The sequence below is a fragment of the Heteronotia binoei genome, chromosome 1 (assembly GCF_032191835.1).
Source record: "Heteronotia binoei isolate CCM8104 ecotype False Entrance Well chromosome 1, APGP_CSIRO_Hbin_v1, whole genome shotgun sequence".
In the NCBI taxonomy this organism is placed as follows: Eukaryota; Metazoa; Chordata; class Lepidosauria; order Squamata; family Gekkonidae; genus Heteronotia; species Heteronotia binoei.
This window is the reverse complement of record NC_083223.1, coordinates 179,424,746-179,445,843: the sequence shown is the minus strand read 5'-3', so window position 1 is coordinate 179,445,843 and position 21,098 is coordinate 179,424,746. Positions and strand designations below refer to the sequence as shown.

Genomic DNA, 21,098 nt, shown 5'->3' with positions numbered 1-21,098 from the left:
GCCTTTAACTGCACGAATCATTGACTCCCCCCGCAATCCTTAACATGTTACAAGGTAAATATCCACTCACTGTTGATTCTAGCTTTTATGTTATTAGCAATCAGAGACTGTGCTCACATAGCATGCTCTCTGGAAATGTATAGTGTGATGTAGTACAGATTACGTAAGGATCTCCATTTGATACAGTTGCCTTGGAGAAGGACCCTCAGACTAACTTGCGGTGAGTGAATTCATTGTGAGATGTTGGACATTGCCTCTCTTTGGCCCCAGTTGAAATGATGCGTGATCAGGCTATGACCAAATCGGTGCTAGCACTCTGTAAAACAGCAGACCACTCTCTCTAAAAGAGCAAGCCGTGGGATTTCTGATGTGACTCCTCTGAAGCCTGGGGGATAGTGCCAGCTGTGAACCTGGCCTCATTGTTTGCTTGTGACCATCCTAGCTCTGAAAAAACAAAAAAGCAAAAGCTAAAAATGCTTGAAGACTGAAATCCTAAGCAACTCTCAGTTTATGTAAGAGCATAGGTCATGTGTTGCCATTTATCCCCCTCCCCCATCTGTTTTCAAAGCTTATGATAAATCCTTGAAGAAGAAAGCCAAGCAGTGGGCTGCTGTGTTTCAGTTGATGCCAGCAAGGCAGGTGTGCTGGGGATCTAGGAAGCTGCTGTCAGTAGCAGCAAGTCCCCATATATCAGCATTAATCAGGGAAGCTGCTGCTTGGAGCCTTTCCATGTTGGGAGGAAGAGAGAGGGAAGCCAGATGGAAGGAAGGGACATTTAAAAGTTAAGTTGCTATTGAAACATCCCACATGGTGGCATCAGTGGACAAGCCCCCAACTGTGGGCTGAATTAGTCTGTGATACAACTTCATTGTTGCAAGCATAATGAATATCTTGCAAGAGGTGGGTGTTTCAAACAACCTACATTAGAGGATATGTCTCTGAAAAAATGCTTATGTATACTCAAAGGATTTCCCAAAACATAACATCTTTCAAAGTACTGGTCTCATTTACCCACTCATGCTAGTCTATGGTTAGTGAAGTGCCTAAAACTGATTGCACAATGGCTGCTGCTGTTAGATCATTACAGTAGAACTCCTTTTTTTGGTGGCTTGGGGTGTATCAGGAGCACTGAGAAAATGAGGTGTTCAGCTGAAGCATGGCTGGTAAAGCTGCAGTAAGGTGTCAAAGGTACAAGCTGCAATCATTTATGGGGACTCATGGGCCTAACTTTAGCACAGCTTCACATTTCACTGGCCTCTTCTGTTGCTCCTTAGATCTAGAGGCAAAACTTCTCCAAAGTGTGATATGTGTGTATGTATATGTGCTACCGTAAGTATTGGAGAAGTATTCTCATATTTTGGACTTAAGTTGTGACCCAACTGCCAAAAAATTTTGGCCACCACTGAGATAAAGGCAAGCACAAGTATTATCTGTCTGATCTGACGTTAGCCACTAATTTCTTTTTTACCATGTAGAAATGAAAATACTCAAATGTGCACCCAAGTGCAACACAGACTTCTTGTAACTTCTTGATATGTTCTAAGGTTAGATATGTTAAATGATGGCCTTTAATGGGAAGATGCTGAGACTTCATTGGAGAGTGTGAAAACCCACAAACGAAGAGAATTTCTCTGCACAAGGACTTTCCTTGAGCTCCCAGCATCTCCCCACAGATCAGCTGGAAATCAGGGGAGACTGGAAGCTGTGCTTGAGTTGAACTTTGATTTCTTTGGAGTTCCAGGAGTGAGGGATGCTTTAGTTTTATCACAAATTTCAGTGAGGAGATGCAAGTGGCTTAGCTCCCACAAGATTGGCACAATAAGCTTCTCTCCCCCCCCCCTCCCCCGGCCCACACACACCTGCAATCCTCCTAAGCATAGTGAGACATAGTAGTTACAAGACCTGGAGACTAATAGAAAACTAAAATTCTCCAGATGGTGGTATATATGGAATCTCACCACATAATGTGTATGTGTGTGTTCTTGATTTATCAGGGCAAAAAAAGAAATAGTCAAAGTAGTTAATTGAGATGTGCATCAGGTGAGTTCTATTGTAGCCTAGCATGCCTGTCATCTCAGAAGCCCACTAATGCAATTTCAGCTGTTTCATTGATTTCAGAAAGTAGAGCAAGGGAGAGGGCAGGCCTGAAACCCATCCAACTAGGAAGCAATGCAAAGAAGGGAAGTGAAACGCAATGGCATTTTTAGAAGAGGAACAGTGATCAGCCCAAGGAGAAGCATATTTTCCCCCTTGAATGGCAAATGGAATCATCAAGCTCTTGAAAAAAAGATAATAGCTGAAAGTATAGGTACCACACTAAGGTGTCATTCTTCCATGAATATAAACCAAAATTCCTCAGCACATTGTAGTAAATGTGTACAATGGATCCATAGTACTGCAAAGAGATTTAATCATCCTTCCAAGTAAGTTTGCTGCCACTATCTTATTTCATTGCAAGTTCTCAGAAACAAAGATTCGTAGGAAGGGAGAATCTTGGCACTTAGGAACAGGGGAAGGTGGCATTAACTCATACTGGAGGGATCTGGGTTAGCATATATCAGCCAGATTTCTGCTTACCAAAACATTTAGGAAGGGCCTTTTATCTTGGTCTGCATCTCTTTGTGTTCCTGCTCTCTCACTGTCTCTGTCACCACCCAGCCAACAGCTCAGCTTCTGAGCTTCAGGCCTCATGTTATCAGCCTAACGAATCTCAGCTTCCATTACGAAGGCTGTCTCTTCAAAACATTTGCCTCATTAAAATATGCAAATAGCCTGGTCCAGGCATACATCTAGATGGGAAACGTCTGCTTTAGCAGAAAGTAATCTCTTCTCTTGAAATCAAATTTCCAGACTTAGTTATGTCTGGAACACTATTTTACATTTCTGGTGGAATGTAAGGGTTTGGTGCAAGAGAAGGAAGAACAGGGACTGGGACACAGACTTTGCCTTAAAGTGCTCTGTGGACAGCAGTAGCACCGTCAAAGGTGCAAGCGTAGATTTTCACCTTGAAACAAAAGACTTGATTTTTGCCCTTTTTCTGGGCTCCTCTGTTGAGTTCAATGGCTGTCGTCCTCCCCCTTCCCCACAGTCTAGAAGCAGGGTCTTATGGAATGTGATGACAAGTTTCATTAATCTGGTTTAGCCCTGTCTCTCCTTATTAGTGGGACATTAAATGGAGCAAGAACATAAATGGATGACAAGAATAATACTGTTTGATTACCTGTTCAAGGGCTCCTTGCTCCTCTTCTACTCAATCTTGAGGATAGCCCTGGATGGAGACCTATTAAAAGAACTCAATACACCATGCAAGAGGTGACAACAATTCTGAATGCTTTCTCCATCTTTTTTAAAAAAGAAACTTCCCAGCTTGAAGAAGACTAGTGTATCAATGGAAAAGGTCCCAGCCTAACCTTCTCTCCAATGTGCTAAATTTTTATATGCAGGGAAGGAAAAAGCAGCAACATGATTCCCTACCTGCAATTATGTTAGAGACCACTAAGGATTCTGCAGTGTAACTGGTTGGAAAGAACATATTAGTCATCATTTTAACATAATAGAAACACCACACAAGTCTCCCTTTAAATGCTAGGAATATTCCTTATGGCAGGGGTGGCCTACGGTAGCTCTCCAGATGTTTTTTTTGCCTACAACTCCCATCAGCCCCAGCCAGCATGGCCAATGGCTGGGGCTGATGGGAGTTGTAGGCAAAAAAATGTCTGGAGAGCTAGCGTTGGCCACCCCTGCCTTATGGGAAAGAGAAGGATAAGTTTTGTTTAAATGGAAGGTATTAATATACCTTTTCCCAAAAAGGGGAACAGATGAGCCATAATAATATAGGAATAAGAAGGGTTTTCTCATTTAAGGCTTGATAGAAGAAACAATAAGCCTCATTCAGATTTATGCTGCCACTGTGGAATTGGGACCATACTAAAACAAATGAGAAAGAATGACTATTGGAATCCATTACTTCTTCCAAAGGATACAGAAATGCATTGTACTTCCAGATGGCCTTTAAATGCATTAAAGGGGAAAGGATTGGTTGCTTACAAGCTGATCTTTAAGGACTGTCTCCAAATGGTAGATTAAAATGCCTTGGCAGACCCTAATTTTTTTTCCAACATTCATAAAAATCCAGAGGTATTACACATACACACAGCATGATCATTCTTACAGAACGTGAAAATTTCAATAAATAACATGATGGCAAAATTTGTTACATGACCTGAGTTCGATCCCAGCGGGAGCTGGGTTCAGGTAGCCAGCTCCAGGTTGACTGACTCAGCCTTCCATCCATCCAAGGTTGGTAAAATGAGTACCCAACTTGTTGGGGGAAAAGTGTATATGACTGGGGAAGGAAATGGCAAACCACCCCGTAAAAAACTCTGCCATGAAAACATGAAAGCAACATCACCACAGAGTCAGAAACGACTGGTGTTGCACAGGGGACTACCTTTATCTTTTAAAATATATTTTCTTATTTATTAAACTATTGATTTTTAAATAAGATCTACATTGCATAATTTTAACAAAATATTTTGAAGGTTGTTAATTTTACATTGTTTTCTCTCAGATCATTCCTTATTAGAAGGTCCTGAGTAAAATTACAATGCACAAGTCTGTTACAAGCAGGGAGGGACAGTGGCTCAGTGGTAGAGCATCTGCTTGGTAAGCAGAAGGTCCCAGGTTCAATCCCTGGCATCTCCAAAAAAGGGTCCAGGCAAATAGGTGTGAAAAACCTCAGCTTGAGACCCTGGAGAGCCGCTGCCAGTCTGAGTAGACAATACTGACTTTGATGAACCAAGGGTCTGATTCAGTATAAGGCAGCTTCATATGTTCATATGTTCACAATTTATATTATTTTATTTCTACTTTACTAAGAATCACCATTGTTTAGAAAGAGAAGAAAGGAGGGGAAAGAATGCCAAAAGAGAGGGGATGACAAGGGGCATGGAGGGGCAGGGAAGGGGTGAAGGGGAGATGAAGAAAAAAGGCAGAAGGGAGAAAAACTAAAGTGAAAATTCAATGAGATATTGGACAGCTGTAATTGGATTTCCTGTCTCCTTAAACCTGAAGTACTTGTAGGGACTATTTGAATAAGGACTGAGCAGGACTATTGAGGCAGCTTAAGGTTGGCTGCAAGTTTTTGTATAGAGTATTCATGGGCAACTCCATTGCAGACCCTTTCTCCCTCAATTGTGGCAAAGCTGGAGGGGCATCATTAGTTCTGGTGGGGCTAAGAGATGTTTTTAAAAGTTCATGCTCCTCTTCCTCCAGCATTTCTTCTATTTGGAAATGAGAGATTGCCTCAGAGGCTCTCCCATGATGTTATAGGGGCAATTGGGATCGTTTTTTATTTCTGCTTGTACACAAATGAATGTGAGTTTTTCATGTTCCTCTGACTGCAAAGGGGTCATGCTCTGTTACTTCTGCCCAGTGGCAAGAAATATGAGGCTGCCCTAGAAACCCTTGTGATATCATAGGGGTGCTCTGGGAGCAAAGATGGAAGCTTGATTTACTTTATCAAAGGAAGCACAGTATCTAAAAGGAGCTTGGAGTAGCTCAGGGGTCTCCAATATTTTTGTGTGTGCAGGCATCTTTGGAATTTTGTCACAGCATGGTGGGCACAGCAACAAAATGGCTACCACAGAAGGTGGAGTCAGCCAAAAATGGCTGGTGCAGTTTACTATAGTGAAAGTCTTCATGCTGTAGTTGCAGCTGCTACTGAAGTAATGTTTTTAAAAATCTGCACAGCAGTGGCCAGTCAGAAGCCTTGCTGGCCAAAAGACCCACCTTGCCCCACCCACTTTCTAAAAACACTTTGCAGGTCCCAGGAGAGGAGTCAGTAGGCACCATGGTGCCCATGGGAACTGAGAAACTGAATCATCATCCTAAGTAAGATCTTCAAGTGATTCTCCCCTGCTCTTGCATCTGCAAGCTTGACCAAGCAGATGACCTCCTCTCTCAACAGTTTGAGCATCTTCTTCACAATCTGAATACAGCAGAAGAAGGCCTGTTTTGAAAATCTTGGCTGAGCCTATAAATCCTCCACCAAGTTATCTCCAAGAAGCATTTGCTGTACTCTTCTGCAAAGAGGTATCCAAACGCCAAAAATTAACAATTGTTCCCATTTTTACTTATCATCTGGACTCTCTGGTTAAAACTGTATGACAAGTAATCTCTATTCCTTATGAAACAGCCAGTGCAGAATCCAGCCACAGACACATTTACTCACTGGACCTTCCTTCTCACATACATCAAGAAACCTAGTAAACACATGAGATTTTTCAGTGCAACCATATGCAGAGTTAGACTCTTCTGGACATGGAAGATACACCTCTGTTTAGGGTTGCACTGTTGATCTTTGAGAGGGGATTCTTTCTATTTTTACCTCACTCATGAATCCAGATTATATTGAGGTATGCAGGCATCATTTCATGCTGCCATTCCTGTTCATACCAGAGTCCATCAGTTTTGTTCCTGCTCAGCTCTGATAAGAAGATGCCAGGACCTAAAGTGTTCTTTGGAACAGGAACTGTTTTAAAATTTAGTTGTTTAAACTATAAAGTGCATTCTGAATCTCTCTGGAATTCTTATTAATGTTGGCAAAAGAGAATATGTAGATGACTTGGGAAGGCAATGGCAAACCACCCCATTAAAAAGTCTGCCATGAAAACGTCATTATGTGACATCACCCCAGAGTCAGAAATGACTGGTGCTTGCACAGGGGACTATCTTTTTAAGAGAATATGAGGGATGTGGAATGGTATGACTTAGCCTGATCTCTTCAGATCTCAAAAGCTAAGCAGGGCTGGTATTTGGATGGAGGACAGCAAGGAAAACTTTGCAGAGGAAGGCATTTGCAAACTACCTCTACTTATCACTTGCCTTGAAAGCCCCTTGCTGTGGTTGTCATAAGTCCATTGCTACTAGACAGCACATACCAGCACAAGAGACCATGAACTGGATTCTCTATTGAAATTTTATGAGAACTCAAAAAGGAATTATTTGGAAGATAATAAAATTAGTAAAATTAATATCATGCAAAAACTTGTATGTATAATCTCTTTAGAAATTTTATTAATGTTGGGAAAGTTTGCCAAGGCATTTTGACCTGTCATTCTTAGAGTTCATAAAGGTCACTTTGAAAGCAACCAATCACCTTTCCATTAATTCTTTTCAATGGCCATTTGAACATGCAATGAATTCCTATAGTCATCTGGAAAGAACCAATGGATTCCAGTAACCTTTTTCTGTCATTTGTTTTCATATGTCTCCAAGGAATTGTTTTGTTCCCTTTCTCAGTAAACCATGACGGTAGTGTGCTGAGATCACATTAGAAAGCAAAACTGGTAGTGGTGGCAGGTACACCCTTGACTAAAAGTCTCTTGTTCAGTTCTGTTTTAGCCATGAGAGGAAGGGAAGCCATGTACATAGACAAACTAAAAGTCATTTGAATTCTACCACTGGCACAAAATTAGGTTGCTTTAACAGTCAGGACATGTTATTAAAAATAATCCAGTTACTGGTTTGTTTGGTTCCCCCTCCCCATCTATTTAGTTACGAGGCAACAATTCACCTCACTCCAGTAAAATCACCCTTCCAGCCCACTAGGACAGACAGATAGCCTTGCAGCAAACTCCTGGGCTGCAAATCTACTTAATGACCAATCTACTGGACCTGAATGGAGATGTGGCAGATCTAGGGGAGAGGAAGAGATCCCTAAGAGGACTGGAAGACATGACCTCACTGCCTGAGGAAAAGGGGAAAGACAGGGATCGATTGAGGCTTGTGTTGTGTGCTAGAAGAGAAAATATGAACAGCTTCTAAAAAGAAAATGGATAGGGAAGGGGGAGGGAAACATTACAGCTGAAATGCAATTTCATATTTTGCAGAACTTTCAGTTTTTGAATCAGAGTTTTTCAAGATCTAAATACAGTTAGGTTTTCTAAGGTCCATATGTTTAAACAACCGAACAAATTAAAGATTTAATGGGGCTTGAAAGAAGAGCAGAAGGTGGGCAAGTTGTATGTTTTCTCATGTTTTGCTTCTCATAATTTACATGGTCAGTGTTCCATTTCATTCTTTCTTGCCTATTAAATGCCATTACAGTCTTGTTTTCTGCCCCCGCCACTTCTAAGTTTTCCGCCATTCTTGATACTCATTTTAAATGTGTATATGTGTGTGTGTGTGTGTTTGGGGCGGGGTGGGTGGGGGTGGGGTGATCTCCACTTCAGTTAAGTAGCTGTCTCACAATCTTGTTAGGGAAGACATTAGTTTGAGAACTACAGAGTAATGATTTGATGATCTCATGTGGAAGCATTTTAGAGCCTACCTGTTTTTGTTATCTGACTGCTTGGGAGGAAGAAGGCTCTTCTGAAATTTCCATTTGCTCATGGAGTTCTGGCTGATTATGTGCATTCTGGCTTACCCTTCACTAACAGTTGCCATGGTCACCTTCCCTTCCTTGCAGATTTGGATGAGCCTCTCCTCACTGTCCACCAGACCATCAGTGATGTACGTGGCAGTTTCTACCAGGAGAAGACAGTCTTTCTCCGATGTACAATCAACTCCAACCCACCTGCACGGTTCATTTGGAAACGAGGTTTGGAGACACTCTCCCACAGCCAAGACAATGGAGTGGATATCTATGAGCCATTGTACACACAGGTGAGAAGGACATTATCTATTTGTAAGCTATGTTGGCTTTGGGTGGAGAAGAAAAGAAGACATTGGAATACTTCCTAGGATTTAGCAACTCAGGGTATCACTTTCTTTGAACATGTAAACATACAGAGAAAATAAAAAAGGTAAATGAAAGGTGCAAGTACCAGTCATTTCCGACTCTGGGATGACATCGCATCACAACGTTTTCATGACAGACTTTTTACAGGGTGGTTTGCCATTGCCTTCCCCAGTCATTTACACTTTCCCCCCAGCAAGCTGGGTACTCATTTTACCGTCCTCAGGAGGATGGAAGGCTGAGTCAACCTTGAGCCAGCTACCTGAACCCAGCTTCTGCTAGGATTGAACTCAGGCTGTGAGCAGAGCTTGGGCTGCAGTACTGCAGCTTACCACTCTGCACCGTGGGGCTCTAGAGAAAATAAAGACTTGTCATATTCTTTCCTTTCACAGAAAGAGTGGTGAAGAAGGTGTTCTGTGTGGTAACTTTAGGAGATGGCTTCATGACAGAATAAATGTTGGGACTGGGATAGTGGGAATAACTAGGGAAGCTATCACCATCCCAGCCCCATCGTCAGGGCCAGCTCACCCAATAGGCAAATTAGGCATATGCCTAGGGCACCAGGAGGGGGTGCACCGAATTGGGCTCCCCCTTTCTGGCACCCCAGACAAATACCTAATCCCCCCCCCCGTTTGTCTGCCAGCTCACTGGCTCTCCGCAGTGGTGGGGGGGGGCAAGCCACTTTCTGTTCCCCCCCAAGGGCGCGCTCAGAGGAGCAATGCCAACCTTCTCCTTACCCTCTTTGACGGCCAGTACAGCATTCTCTTAAGAGAGCACACGCTCCCTTCCACGCCCTTCCAGTTCACTCTCTTAAGGTGTTGAAGCAGGTAAGGAGAAAGGAATGCTGTGCCACAAATAAGAAGAAGGAAGGGAGGGGGCCTAGCATATGTGGGCAGAGAGGAAGGGCGAGGTGGTGGGGTGTAGCAAGTCTGCCTGGAGCACAGTACACCCTAGGGCTGGCCCTGCCCATCGTCTGCCACTTCTCTCAACTATGTTGCTTATAATCTTGGCTGTTGAGCTTTTCTGCTGCCACAGATTTAGTGCTGCAGTGAGGAAAGCCCAGAAATCCAAGGTTGATTTTGATATCACATTTGTACAAGATTATGGTACATGCATGCAAAGTACAAAAATGTCGTATCAGATACCAGATGCACACTTCTGCATTTTTCTAACACTTGTTTCTGTAAAATCCATGTAAGTGGCAACTGCAAGGCCAGGCCTGTGTGTATTTCTCAGGGGCAAGCACTGGAAAAGAGAAAATGACTTCTGTAGTCTGGAGATCAGCTGTTATTCCAGGAGATCTTTAGGCCCCATGTGGATGCTGGCAACTCTAGTTAATCACTAGGCCACCATAGGAAGAGAAACAGGAAGTAGGTAAATTAGGAAGTATTTCCTCACTGGAGTGGGTTTTGTTCACGCAGTCATTTGTTTTGGTGGAACTACTATCATATTCAGGTGCTGCGCTCCCATATTTGTGGCTTTATTTTCACCATATCTTGAAAAGGGCATTGCAGAGCCAAAAAAAAGTGCAGAAGAGGGCAACAAAGATGATTAAGAGTTTGGCGGACCTTTCCTTTGAGGAAAGGCTGAAGAGTCTAGGACTTTTTTAGTTTAGAAAAGACATAATAGAGATTGCTTACTGAAATCTCTGTTTCTTACAACTTACATTTCTCTTCCTTATAAGAGATACTCATAAGGCAAAAGTTTTAGCATGTTTTTATAATTATTATATAGGTCTTCTGGGGGTGTCATAAAAAAATTGCCTTGGGATTTGATCCACCAGTTATGGTCATCCCTGTGAGGAAAGATCATGAGAGTACAAGGATTACTTGGGTGAGTTTGGAGTGTGGGGTGGGAATTTTCTTTAGCCATCAGTTTTCCCCTCCAAAACATCTGCAGAGTGAGAAATGGAAAGCAAACAAGGGAGATGCTTGGCAGTACGTTATTCTCTGTCCTTCTCTTGGCTGCTAACTTTCCATAGCTTATATACACATTGAACAACAACGGCAAGCTGAAAATGTTTAATATGATATTGAAAATGGCTTACCTCAATGCATTTTGATTCATCATAGCAGTTTGCCTGTGTGGTTATATGTTTGCAGTGCAAACCATGGGTTGCAGCAACCAACTAAAACTGTAGCAATTATGTGACCCTTGGTCTGATGCCCAAGAGGTGTCAAAACTTCACTATAGTCTGCCCTATTATACATTGCAGTTTACAAGGAAAAGAAACAGAACTCATTCATACTTCCTCAGTATAACTCTCTGGTCCTATCATCACTTTCAAGTGGCACATTATCACAGGGTGTTTATATCAAATCCCCATTCATTGAACCTAGACCAGCAACTGCAAAGAACTTTTTAGAACAGATTTTATACAATGCATGTCCATAGGTAGCCCTGTGCAAAAACGTATATGTACAAAACATATATGTACAAAAAAGTAAATATTTATATGGCAATAAAAGTACTGAATTAAACTGAACAGCAAATATTTTACATGGAGCTACTGCCACTAAAACAGCAGCAGTTATACAACTAATTAGGCTTCCCAATCCCCAGGTCCCAGCGAGGGATCCCCCGGTTTTACAGGCTTCGCCCCTCCCCCAGCCAGCTGGCCGGCGGGGGAAGCCCCACCCCCACAGCCATTATGCACCTCCATGAACAATTCCCATAAGGAATGATGGGGAATTGATCCGCGGGTATCGGGGGCTCGGGGGGGCTGTTTTTTGAGGTAGAGGTGCCAAATTTTCAGTATAGCATCTAGTGCCTCTTCTCAAAATACCCCCCAAGTTTCAAAAGTATTGGACCAGGGGGTCCAATTCTACGAGCCCCAAAAGAAGGTGCTATCATTCATTATTTTCTATGGAAAGAAGGCATTTTAAAAGGTGTGCTGTCCCTTTAAATTTGATGGCCAGAACTCCCTTGGAGTTCAATTCTGCTTGTCACCCCCGTGCTCCTGGCTCCACCCCCAATGTCTCCTGGCTCCACCCCCAAAGTCTCCTGGCCCCACCTCCAAAGTCCCCAGATATTTCTTGAATTGGACTTGGCAACCCTACAACTAATCTTTTTTAAACTACAGAAGGACTTGTGGCACTTTGAAAGCTAACACATACATGGTCAACATATGTTGTACTACAGGAAAGATGCTAGCATCTTTGCCCTCCCAGTCGGGATGAAGAGGCTGACACAGTGTGTTGGATAAAAACCCGGGCCGCTTTATTGAAACATAACTTGAACGAATAAGGATGGCAAGAGGTATAGGCCTACAAGAACAAGCCCTGGGGTCAAAACACAGGACCCCGCCTTGTCCCAAAAGGGCGGGCCACCCTGCCCCCAGCACGAGCCCAATATCATCTGACTGGTGCTGAGCGGCCAGGCCCAAACTCCACCTCCACCTCTGTCGGCATCAATCACTCAGGAAAGATCTGCCCCGGTGAGGCTTTGTCATGATCTGCACTCCCAGCATCGAGCCGTAAAGCCCATCTACGTTCATACAGACCACCTGCACCCACTGGTGCAGAGCCATAGGTGCTCCCCTGAAAAGACTGTAGCCAATACCTCATCCTGCCAAGCAACCAAATCTACCAAACTTCTCCCCAAACTCCCTACACTGTCAAGCAGTACAAGGTAGGCAAAAAACAAATTCACACAGGCCAATTCTGTGAAAATGAAAAAATTCCTACCTGGCCCCTAATAAGGCGACCGGTAAAACTTGTACTGCATAGGGCGGGTGGGTGGGCCGAGAGCCACGAAAGAACTGCTGCACGCGGGCGGGGGCCAGGGCTTTATAGCCCCGACACCACGCCCCGTCCTCTAACTCTTGGATGGCCGGGAAGTCAGAGTCAGCCTCCCTCCTTCCGGGAAAGCAAAGCGCAGCCCCCAGCCTATGACTGGTGTTGCCAGTGCAGCTGGGAAGGGGCCGATTACTCTGCTTGTCCTTCCTGGGGAATCTGAATAGTTGTCAGGGCTGGATCGAGGGGGAGAGCAGAGGGGGCGCTTGCCCCAGGTGCCACCAGAGGGTGTGTGTGCCAAATTGGGTATGAGTCCATTCTATTCTATGGGCCCATAAAGCAGAATGAGTCCATAAGGGGCATCATTATTTTTAAAAAAAACCCTCCTCAAAAAACAGGTAGATCCAGTCCTGATAGTTGTTCTTGGAAACAGGAGGCTAGGCAGGGCTTTTTTTGAGCAGGAATGCACAGGAATGCAGCTCACTTGGCATTGGGGGTGTGGCCTAATATGCAAATGAGTTGCTGCTGGTGGGTTTCTACCCCCCCCCCCCACTGATGCTAGGCTTGATGGACCTTGCATCTGATCCATGATCTTATCTTCCTGTGCTTTTATTGTTGGTGGCACAACCTCTTACACTCAAGAGCTTCTTCATGAAAAGCTGTCGCATTTGGAAAACTGATTCCTGGAATAAGTACAGTGTTTTCACTACAGCAGAACCTTCTGATGCAGTGTGCCCTTAGGCCTTTTTCTGTTTGGCTAATTAATGTGTGATAGATTCAGGTAGCCATGTTGGTCTCAAGCAACAGAACAAAGTTTGAGTCCTGTGGCACTTTTAAGACCAACAAAGTTTAATTCTGGGTATAAGCATTAATGCACATGCACACTTCTTCAGATACCTAGAATTAAATTTTGTTGGTTTTAAAGGTGCCTCTGGATGCAGACTTTCTTTTAATGTGTGATAGGTCATAGTCTCTTTACCTATGTTGTTAGGGTTGCCAAGTCCAATTCAAGAAATATCTGGGAACTTTGTGGGTGGAGCCAGGAGACTTTGTGGGTTGAGCCAGGAGACATTAGGGGTGGAGCCAAGATCAAGGCTGTGACAAGCATAATTGAACTCCAAAGGGAGTTCTGGCCATCACATTTAAAGGGACCTTTTCAATTCCTTCCTTTCATTGGAAATAATGAAGGAAAGGGGCACCTTCTTTTGGGGCTCATAGAATTGGACCCCCTGGTCCAATCTTTTTGAAACTTGGGGGGTATTTTGGGGAGAGGCACTAGATGCTATACTGAAAATTTGGTGCCTCTACTCCAAAAAACAGCCCCCACAGAGCCCCAGATACCCGCAGATCAATTATCCATGATTTTCTATGGGAATAAATCTCCATAGGGAATAACAGAGTTCCCAGCAGACATTTCCCTCCCCTCCCCCTGCTTTCTGATGACCCTGAAGCGGGGGGAGGGCCTCTAAACTGGGGGATTCTCTGCCCTCACCTGGGGATTGGCAACCCTATATGTCGTTGTTCTCAGTAGCAGCAGAGTTTTATGGCTTGTTCTCACCATCCAAGAGTATGGTAGGAGATCTTTTGCAGGATCAATATTATTTAAACTGGACTGCATTGCAGCCCTTATGATCCAAAAACCTGTTGACTTACAAATATCAGGGAATCAGTAGACAGTTAATGCCATGGTAGTCACAAGACAGAATTGTGTCCTATCCAGCAAGGCTCAGAACTGGCCAAACTGCTTCCACCAAGCTTCTCTTTTCTGTTGTGAATTCTACCACTTCACAGTTCTGTGCCAAAACCCTAACCATATGCATTTTGTGAGGTTTGTCAATCAAATAAATTTGAAAGGCTCCTTTTCAGGCTGTATTTGTCATTATTTAAAGCTTTATATCACATAATCAGAATGGCAAACAAGTTCTGATTATTTATTTAAACATATAAAACTGTTACATCAGATCTGCTGCTAGCATGTCTTCCACTTTGTTATGTCCATGGAATAAGATTGAACATGATAATAAAATAATGATACCCCATTGACAGGTAAGGAGTGGAGATCCTTTGGGAACAATAGATGAATTTCAGGGGTTCAGATAATCAGTACAGAGGCACAGGGATTAAGGAAAATATACCATGTGAAATGCACCCTTTGTTAACTAGTAGTTTTGATAACTAAGATGGTAGAGAAAAGAAAGGCTGGGTCAAAATGGTCTATAAAGAATTTGTGTAAGTCTTCCTTTAGGTCATTCTTGCCTAGTGGTGCTTCATATCAGCAGCCATAATTGGTCTCCTCCCTCCCCCCACCCCCGCTCCCAGGTCCAAACTCTGCTGTTTCGCCTGGCACCAGGAATCGCTTACTGAAGGTCTGGATTTGCTTCTGCTGGCTTTCCCCATTATAAATAGTTGATTTTAAGTCAAATTAGTTCCATTGTTGACTTAATTGGAGGTGAGGGTCAGGAGCTCCTGAATTAAGTGTTTGCCATTACCAAGTGTCGCTCCTGCCCCCCCAAGAAAGATCTGTAAATCACAAAATAAAAGATATTTGTATCACTTTCACTTTTGTGGTCATTAAAGCTGCATACACTGGTCTTTGAAACAAGGCTTATACGGTGGTTTACATTCACAATTGAATAGTACACTTAACAGCTTGGGTTTTGTAGACTGATGTACACATTTACTGATCAGTAAATTGGATGCATACATACAGTACCATGCATAAATCACTGGTTGACTGGCAGGCTTTTTAAGTGTGATTGTTCATGCAGCATGACAACCATTCTCTAGGGAGGTTTTGTTGGTTTTTTTACTCCACAGGGGTATTGCATCCTATATATTTATCTTATTCACCCTGCTCATACGCTCCCTACTCCCTTAACATATTTGCATGTAAGCTCCATGTCCTGATCTGCATTAGTGAATCTGTATTATTGATAAGTATTCATGAGACCTCTTACCAAAAATATCTTCTAGGACAGATTTATTCCAAGCAAAACAGCAGGTATGAGCTCACCTGTACAGGTAGGAACCACACACAGCATGGATAATGGGGGGTGGTAATTCTCAGAGCTCCCTGTTAGCATGCCACTTCAGTCAAAATATCGACATATCTTAAGGTGGCAAGACTAATGGATTGACAGCCTTAAGAAGTTAGTAAAGTATGAAGGAAAGATAATCTAAATGGAAGAAAAGGTCAAGAGGACTAATAGGCTTTGGAAAACCATACCCATAAAGTGGGAAGAAAGAAACAGATCAGTGTAAACCAGTGGGACTTTTTGAATTGCCTCTGAACTGAAACTTAAAGTGAAATGAAGTGCAGTATTTGCTTTATGTAACTAATTTGAGACCAGGTCAGAAAAGTAAAGATGAAAAATGTTGTTGCTGGTGAAAGGTATTAACATATATTTTTTGAAATGCTTTAATCCCAGAAGAATCCATATGAGCAAATGCTGGCGTCCATCATTCTTGAAATAGAATTACAGTCCTCATCATCTTAATTTCTGTATACAGGAACATATTCAAATAGTAAAACAATTCCTGAGAACCTAGAGAACAATGGAGTGAGGACTAGTAGCTAACATGTCTATTTTTTAAAAACAAATTATATCAAGCCATTTGTGATACTTTCCATTTTTGATAAAGTAACTATGGGTGCGGTCACACGTCACATTAAAAGCGTGTGTGTAGCGCTCAAATTTGAACAGCTGAATATTGATTCAATGCAGGGCCATTCAGACGAGCATCCAAGAATGCGGCTCATTCTGTTGTTGAGCGTTCAGACATCCAATACTATCACACTCTTTTCTTGGAGCAGGCGTGATCAGGTGGTGATTTCTGGGAGGGGGGGTCCATTGAACATGCGCCCAACTGTTTGGAGGTGGGAAATCAAACGTTACTTCAGAGGGGGGGGGGGTTCCAGAAATCCTCCACACATTGAAAAAAAGATTTTTTTTCCTGTTCTAAATAGTGGGATAACGTCCCCCCCCTCCGATCCTGTGTTAATTGGAGAAGCAGAAGCGTCACCTCAGATTCCCGGATGATCTGGCAATGCACATGTCTGCTGGGGCTTTTTTTTTTTTTTTTTAAAAAGGTGAGAGGCAGTATCACGCGTGAGCTGTCCAAACAGGGAAAAGCCGATCTTGTGCAGCTTTTTTGAAAAAGGACCAGACTTTCTGTGCTGTCAAATTAATGCGCCATTGAGGTGTAGCAAGCCGGGATGACCCTGGATGACGCTCAATTGCCAGATGTGGATGTCTGAACGAACACATTTAATCCGTCAGCGAGACGGAGCTGTGTCGCCACTAATGGTACGTCTGGCAGCACCCTATCAAATACTAATTATTGTGGAGTGGGCAGAATATAAATCCAATAAAAAAATAAGAAAACTAATTCTGCAAAGATAATTCCATTGATATATTGCAGTGGTACCTTAGTAATTTTGTTTGACCAAGTTTTAGGTTTGTCAGACTACAAAAAGTCTAGCTTGGTCAGGGTTTTTGCTTAAGGGAAAGGTACTAGAAATAAGACTAATCAAGAGGAAAAAGTAGGGTTGCCAGGTCCAACTCAGAAAATATCTGGGTACTTTGGGAGCGGAGCTAGGAGACTTTGGGGGTAGAGCCAGGAGACTTTTCCATTCCCTAAAATAAATAAAAATATGGCAGTGCAGTTCCTCTGAATACAGTTTTCATTTCCTCAACCCCCAGTAGCTAAACTTCCACTAAATGAAAGTGAACACACACACTCTTACAAAGCAGCCAAAATAAACACAGCAAGCACACACTTTTGTGATCTCACCGGGGCAATTTACTCATGTTGTTGAATATAATTAACTGCTGTATTTCAACCGACTTCTTCAGACTAATAGGAAAATTAAAAAAACAGCCTAGGGGGTGGAATTTTCTTCCAGACAGAGGGACTGAGAACAACATGGCTCTGTCTGCTTATCCCGCCCCATGCAGCTTTCCTCTTAATGAGATTTAAAGGCACACACAAATTCAGAAACACATACAGTTGCAAGCCTCTTCTAAACCTGCTGAAGTTTGAAGGTACATGGTGGCTGCTGGGGCAGGGAGGAGCCTGACAAACCAGGGAATCCCACATTAGGATCTGGGGACTGGCAAGCCTAGGAAGAAGAGGGGGAAAAGCCAACACCTTTGATGAATAAATATTGTGTGTTTGGGCCTTGGATGCAAATCGAACTACTGTGCTGCACCATGGGCTGCACTCAGTAGTTTATATTATTCCCCCAGGCATAATATAAACGACTGCCTCCACTACAAGACCCACAGGCCTTACCACTGGGCAATTGTCTATCAGTGAAATATTTGATTTCATGAACTGGTGATTCTACTTAGTTCCATTTTATACCATTAAAAGCAATTGTGAGAGTTCTTGAACAGAAGAAATAGGGCTTTTCTGTATGCTTGACTTGTTCCTAATTTTTTGGCATTTGATCCACAAGCATTGGAATCAGTTGGGCATGTCTCTTCCACACATCTGCTCTCCTTCTGAATGTTCACAATTGTGGAGTTTATTTACTTCCACATGTGCCTTAAATGATCAGGAGTTTCAAGGAAGAGTGCTGTTGTTGTTGTCACCATTGGTGGTAGCTAGGGATGCCAGTCCCCGGGGGGGGGGGGGGTAGGGGATCCCCAATTTCAGAAGTTACTGCCTGCCACCAGCCAGCTGGCTGGCAGGGAAGCCTCACCCCCAAGAGCAACCACCAGTGGCCACCCCTTTCCAACCCCTCTTGCAAGATTTAAAGGGCCCTCCAGCTGATTGGCGGGAGCATGTGGCTCACTGACCAGCTGGAGGGCCCTTTAAATCTTGCAGGAGAGAGGGAGAGGGGTGGCTGCCAGCCACACACCTGAACTCCAAGCAGAGAATTCACCACTGGAGTTCAGGCATTCATGGACTCTGATTCTTCACAACAGCATTTAAAGCTTCCATTTAAATGCTGTCTGCAAGAAGCAGTGAAGGGTGTGTGTGTACACTTGAACTCCAGTGGCAAATTCACAACTTGGAGTTCAGGTGTATGCAGCCTTGCTTCTTCCAAACAGCATTTAAAGGGGCCCTTTAAATGCTGTCTGCAAGATGTGGGGCACACACCTGAATTCCAGTGGCAAATTCACTGCTTGGAGTTCTGGTGCTCATGGCCTTGCTTCTTTTGAACTGTCTGCAACAAGCAGGGGGCACATGCCTAAACTCCAACTGCAAATTCACTGCTGAAGTTCAGGTGTGCAGGGTGCCAGTCCACAATGTGATGACATCACTTCTGTGTAACATTGCATTGGGGCATCCCTGCCCCCTTCAGGAATTCCTCCCAAAGTTCCTTGCTGGGGAGAAGGCAGGACCTGGCAGCAAGGGCTTTTTTTGCAGCAGGAACTCCTTTGCATATTAGGCCACACACCACTGATATAACCTCTCCTCCTGGAGGCCCCGAAACAAGAGCCCTGAAAGCTCCAGGAGGATTGGCTACATCAGGGCTGTGTGGACTAATATGCTAAGGAGTTCCTGCTACAAAAAAAGCCCTGCTGGCAACCCTAGTGCTCTCCCCCTTTTTCTTTGCTGTGCATGCCTGTATCACTATATCAATATTTTGGCTGGATTTTTTTTGTATACCATTGTAATGATGGGTTCAACAGGTTCTCTGAATGCCCAGCTTTCATTTGAAAAGTAAGTCTCTAGTGTTTCCCTCATGGAGATATAAGGAAAAGGCCTGTCTCCACAAGAGTAAAAGCTAGAGACTTTAAAAAAATGAAAACCAAGAATTCAAAGAATCAATTAAACAAGGGTATATTTACCATATTTTTCGGACCATAAGATGCACTTCCCCCCCCCCCAAAAAAAGTGGTGGTGGGGGGGAAGTGTGTGCATCTTATGGAGTGAAGGGACAATAGGGCGTACCTTCCTTGGGGGAGGGGGGGCGCGATCCACTGCCTCCACCTCCTATCCCGGCACTTCCCCCGCGCCTGCCTGTCTGGCTCCAGCTTTGCTTCCAGCAAGTGCTGGGATCGCTCCACGCTGCCCCCACCGCAAACCCAGCACTTCGCGAGCGCCGGCTGCGGAGGGGGCAGCGTGCTTCCTCCGTGCCTGTCTGCCTGGCTCCAGCTCTGATGCTTAAAGCAAGCGCCGGGATCGGAGGGCGGAGGGAGCTGCATAGCTGGAGCCAGGCAGACAGGCACAGAGGAAGCACGCTGCCCCCTCCGCAGCCGGCGCTCGCGAAGTGCTGGGTTTGCGGTGGGGGCAGCGTGGAGCGATTCCAGCGCTTGCTGGCAGCAGAGCTAGAGCCAGGCAGGCAGGTGTGAAGGAAGTGCCGGGATCGGAGGCCGAGGCAGCAGATTGCCCCCCAGGAGGAAGGTGCGTCCTATGGTCCAGAGCGTCTTATGGACTGAAAATACGGTATATATTGAGATAAGAGCTGTATTTTTAACAAAATGAAACAAACTATTCATATTTGGGGGATTTTTTTTATTATTATTATGACTTCAGTCCAGTCATCAAAAAGTGGGCTGGAACTGGGTGGGCATGTGCAGGGCAAAGAAACCCAACAGAAAAATTACTCATGAGGAAAAAGGCAAGTCAAAATTAACTTCCAGAAAATGATTGTGTGGTCTCAAAAGTGAAAAGGGGTGGGGGAACTAAAACAACTGACATGAAAACTAGAGGCACAAAAATGAGTGGAAATGAGGCACAGAAATGAGTGGAGAAGCAATATGGGGCCAGAACCACCGCCTCCCAAAAGCAGAAAAGCTCACAGTCAGAAATGATTGTCCCATTACCTGAAAAAATCTCAGAGCATAGTAACAAATCAGTCAAGGAAAGAAGCATTCTGCTGTCTGCTGCAGGGATGTTCTCAGCTCAGTGCTATATATACAGTGCAATCCTGTTCAGAATTACTCCAGTCTAAGCCCATTCATCTTAGACAGGAGTAACTCTTCATAGCATGGTACTGTTAGTGTCTTTATTTATGATATTGATGAAGTGGCTATACAGTATTTATGTCAAACATGTGGGTAATGAAAATGTTTCTGAAACATTTTTATGGTAAATTCCTAATGGAAAGGCTGATTCCTGCCTCTCCTTTTTCATTGTAGCCTTGCACACTACACAAAAAAACTGCTCCTGATGTCAGAAAACTCAAGTTTGTCATGGGGTGCAATGCGGAGGTCTGCAGTAGGAAGGAGACATTGGCAAGAAGCATTCCTCACCCTCTTGCATGAACAGCAGAGAGATTTCAATGCCAACCTATATATTTGACTATTTTCAAATATTCAAAAACATAGTAGAAAAAATAGGGGAATAAATGTTTGGTTAATGAAGAAAGGACAATAAGTAAAGGTATATGCAGAGCAGTTCAGCTGTGGAATAAATGGTGTAGAGAGACTGTAGAGGCTGCTTCTGTAAGAGATTGGAATGCATCTGTCAGGAATTAAGTAAATTGTTTTAGGAGAAGGAATTGCAGTAGTTGATCCATTGATTCTATTACAACTCTATGATTGTGTGTCAATAACTGGCACAATCAGATTTGGGGAGCTCCATGAACACCTGTTAAAATAAACTGGATTTAGATTGGTTTGCATCTGAGTAGAATCTTAAGTGATCATTTCAGTGCTTTTGTTTCT

The 21,098-nt window shown here is 43.6% G+C and overlaps 1 protein-coding gene across 4 annotated transcripts in view; it reads left to right on the top strand.

The window, feature by feature from the left end:
* The window catches only part of MDGA1 (MAM domain containing glycosylphosphatidylinositol anchor 1), a 456,809-nt gene that overhangs the window by 156,067 nt on the left and 279,644 nt on the right, over nt 1-21,098 (top strand). For all 4 annotated transcript variants that reach the window (XR_009555734.1, XM_060244909.1, XM_060244890.1 and 1 more), the window contains exon 4: nt 8,471-8,667. Coding sequence is in view for 3 of the 4 variants with exons in the window: in XM_060244909.1 (XP_060100892.1) it covers nt 8,471-8,667 (197 nt within the window). In the remaining variant the exon portion in view is untranslated. The remainder of the gene's footprint in view (nt 1-8,470; nt 8,668-21,098) is intronic.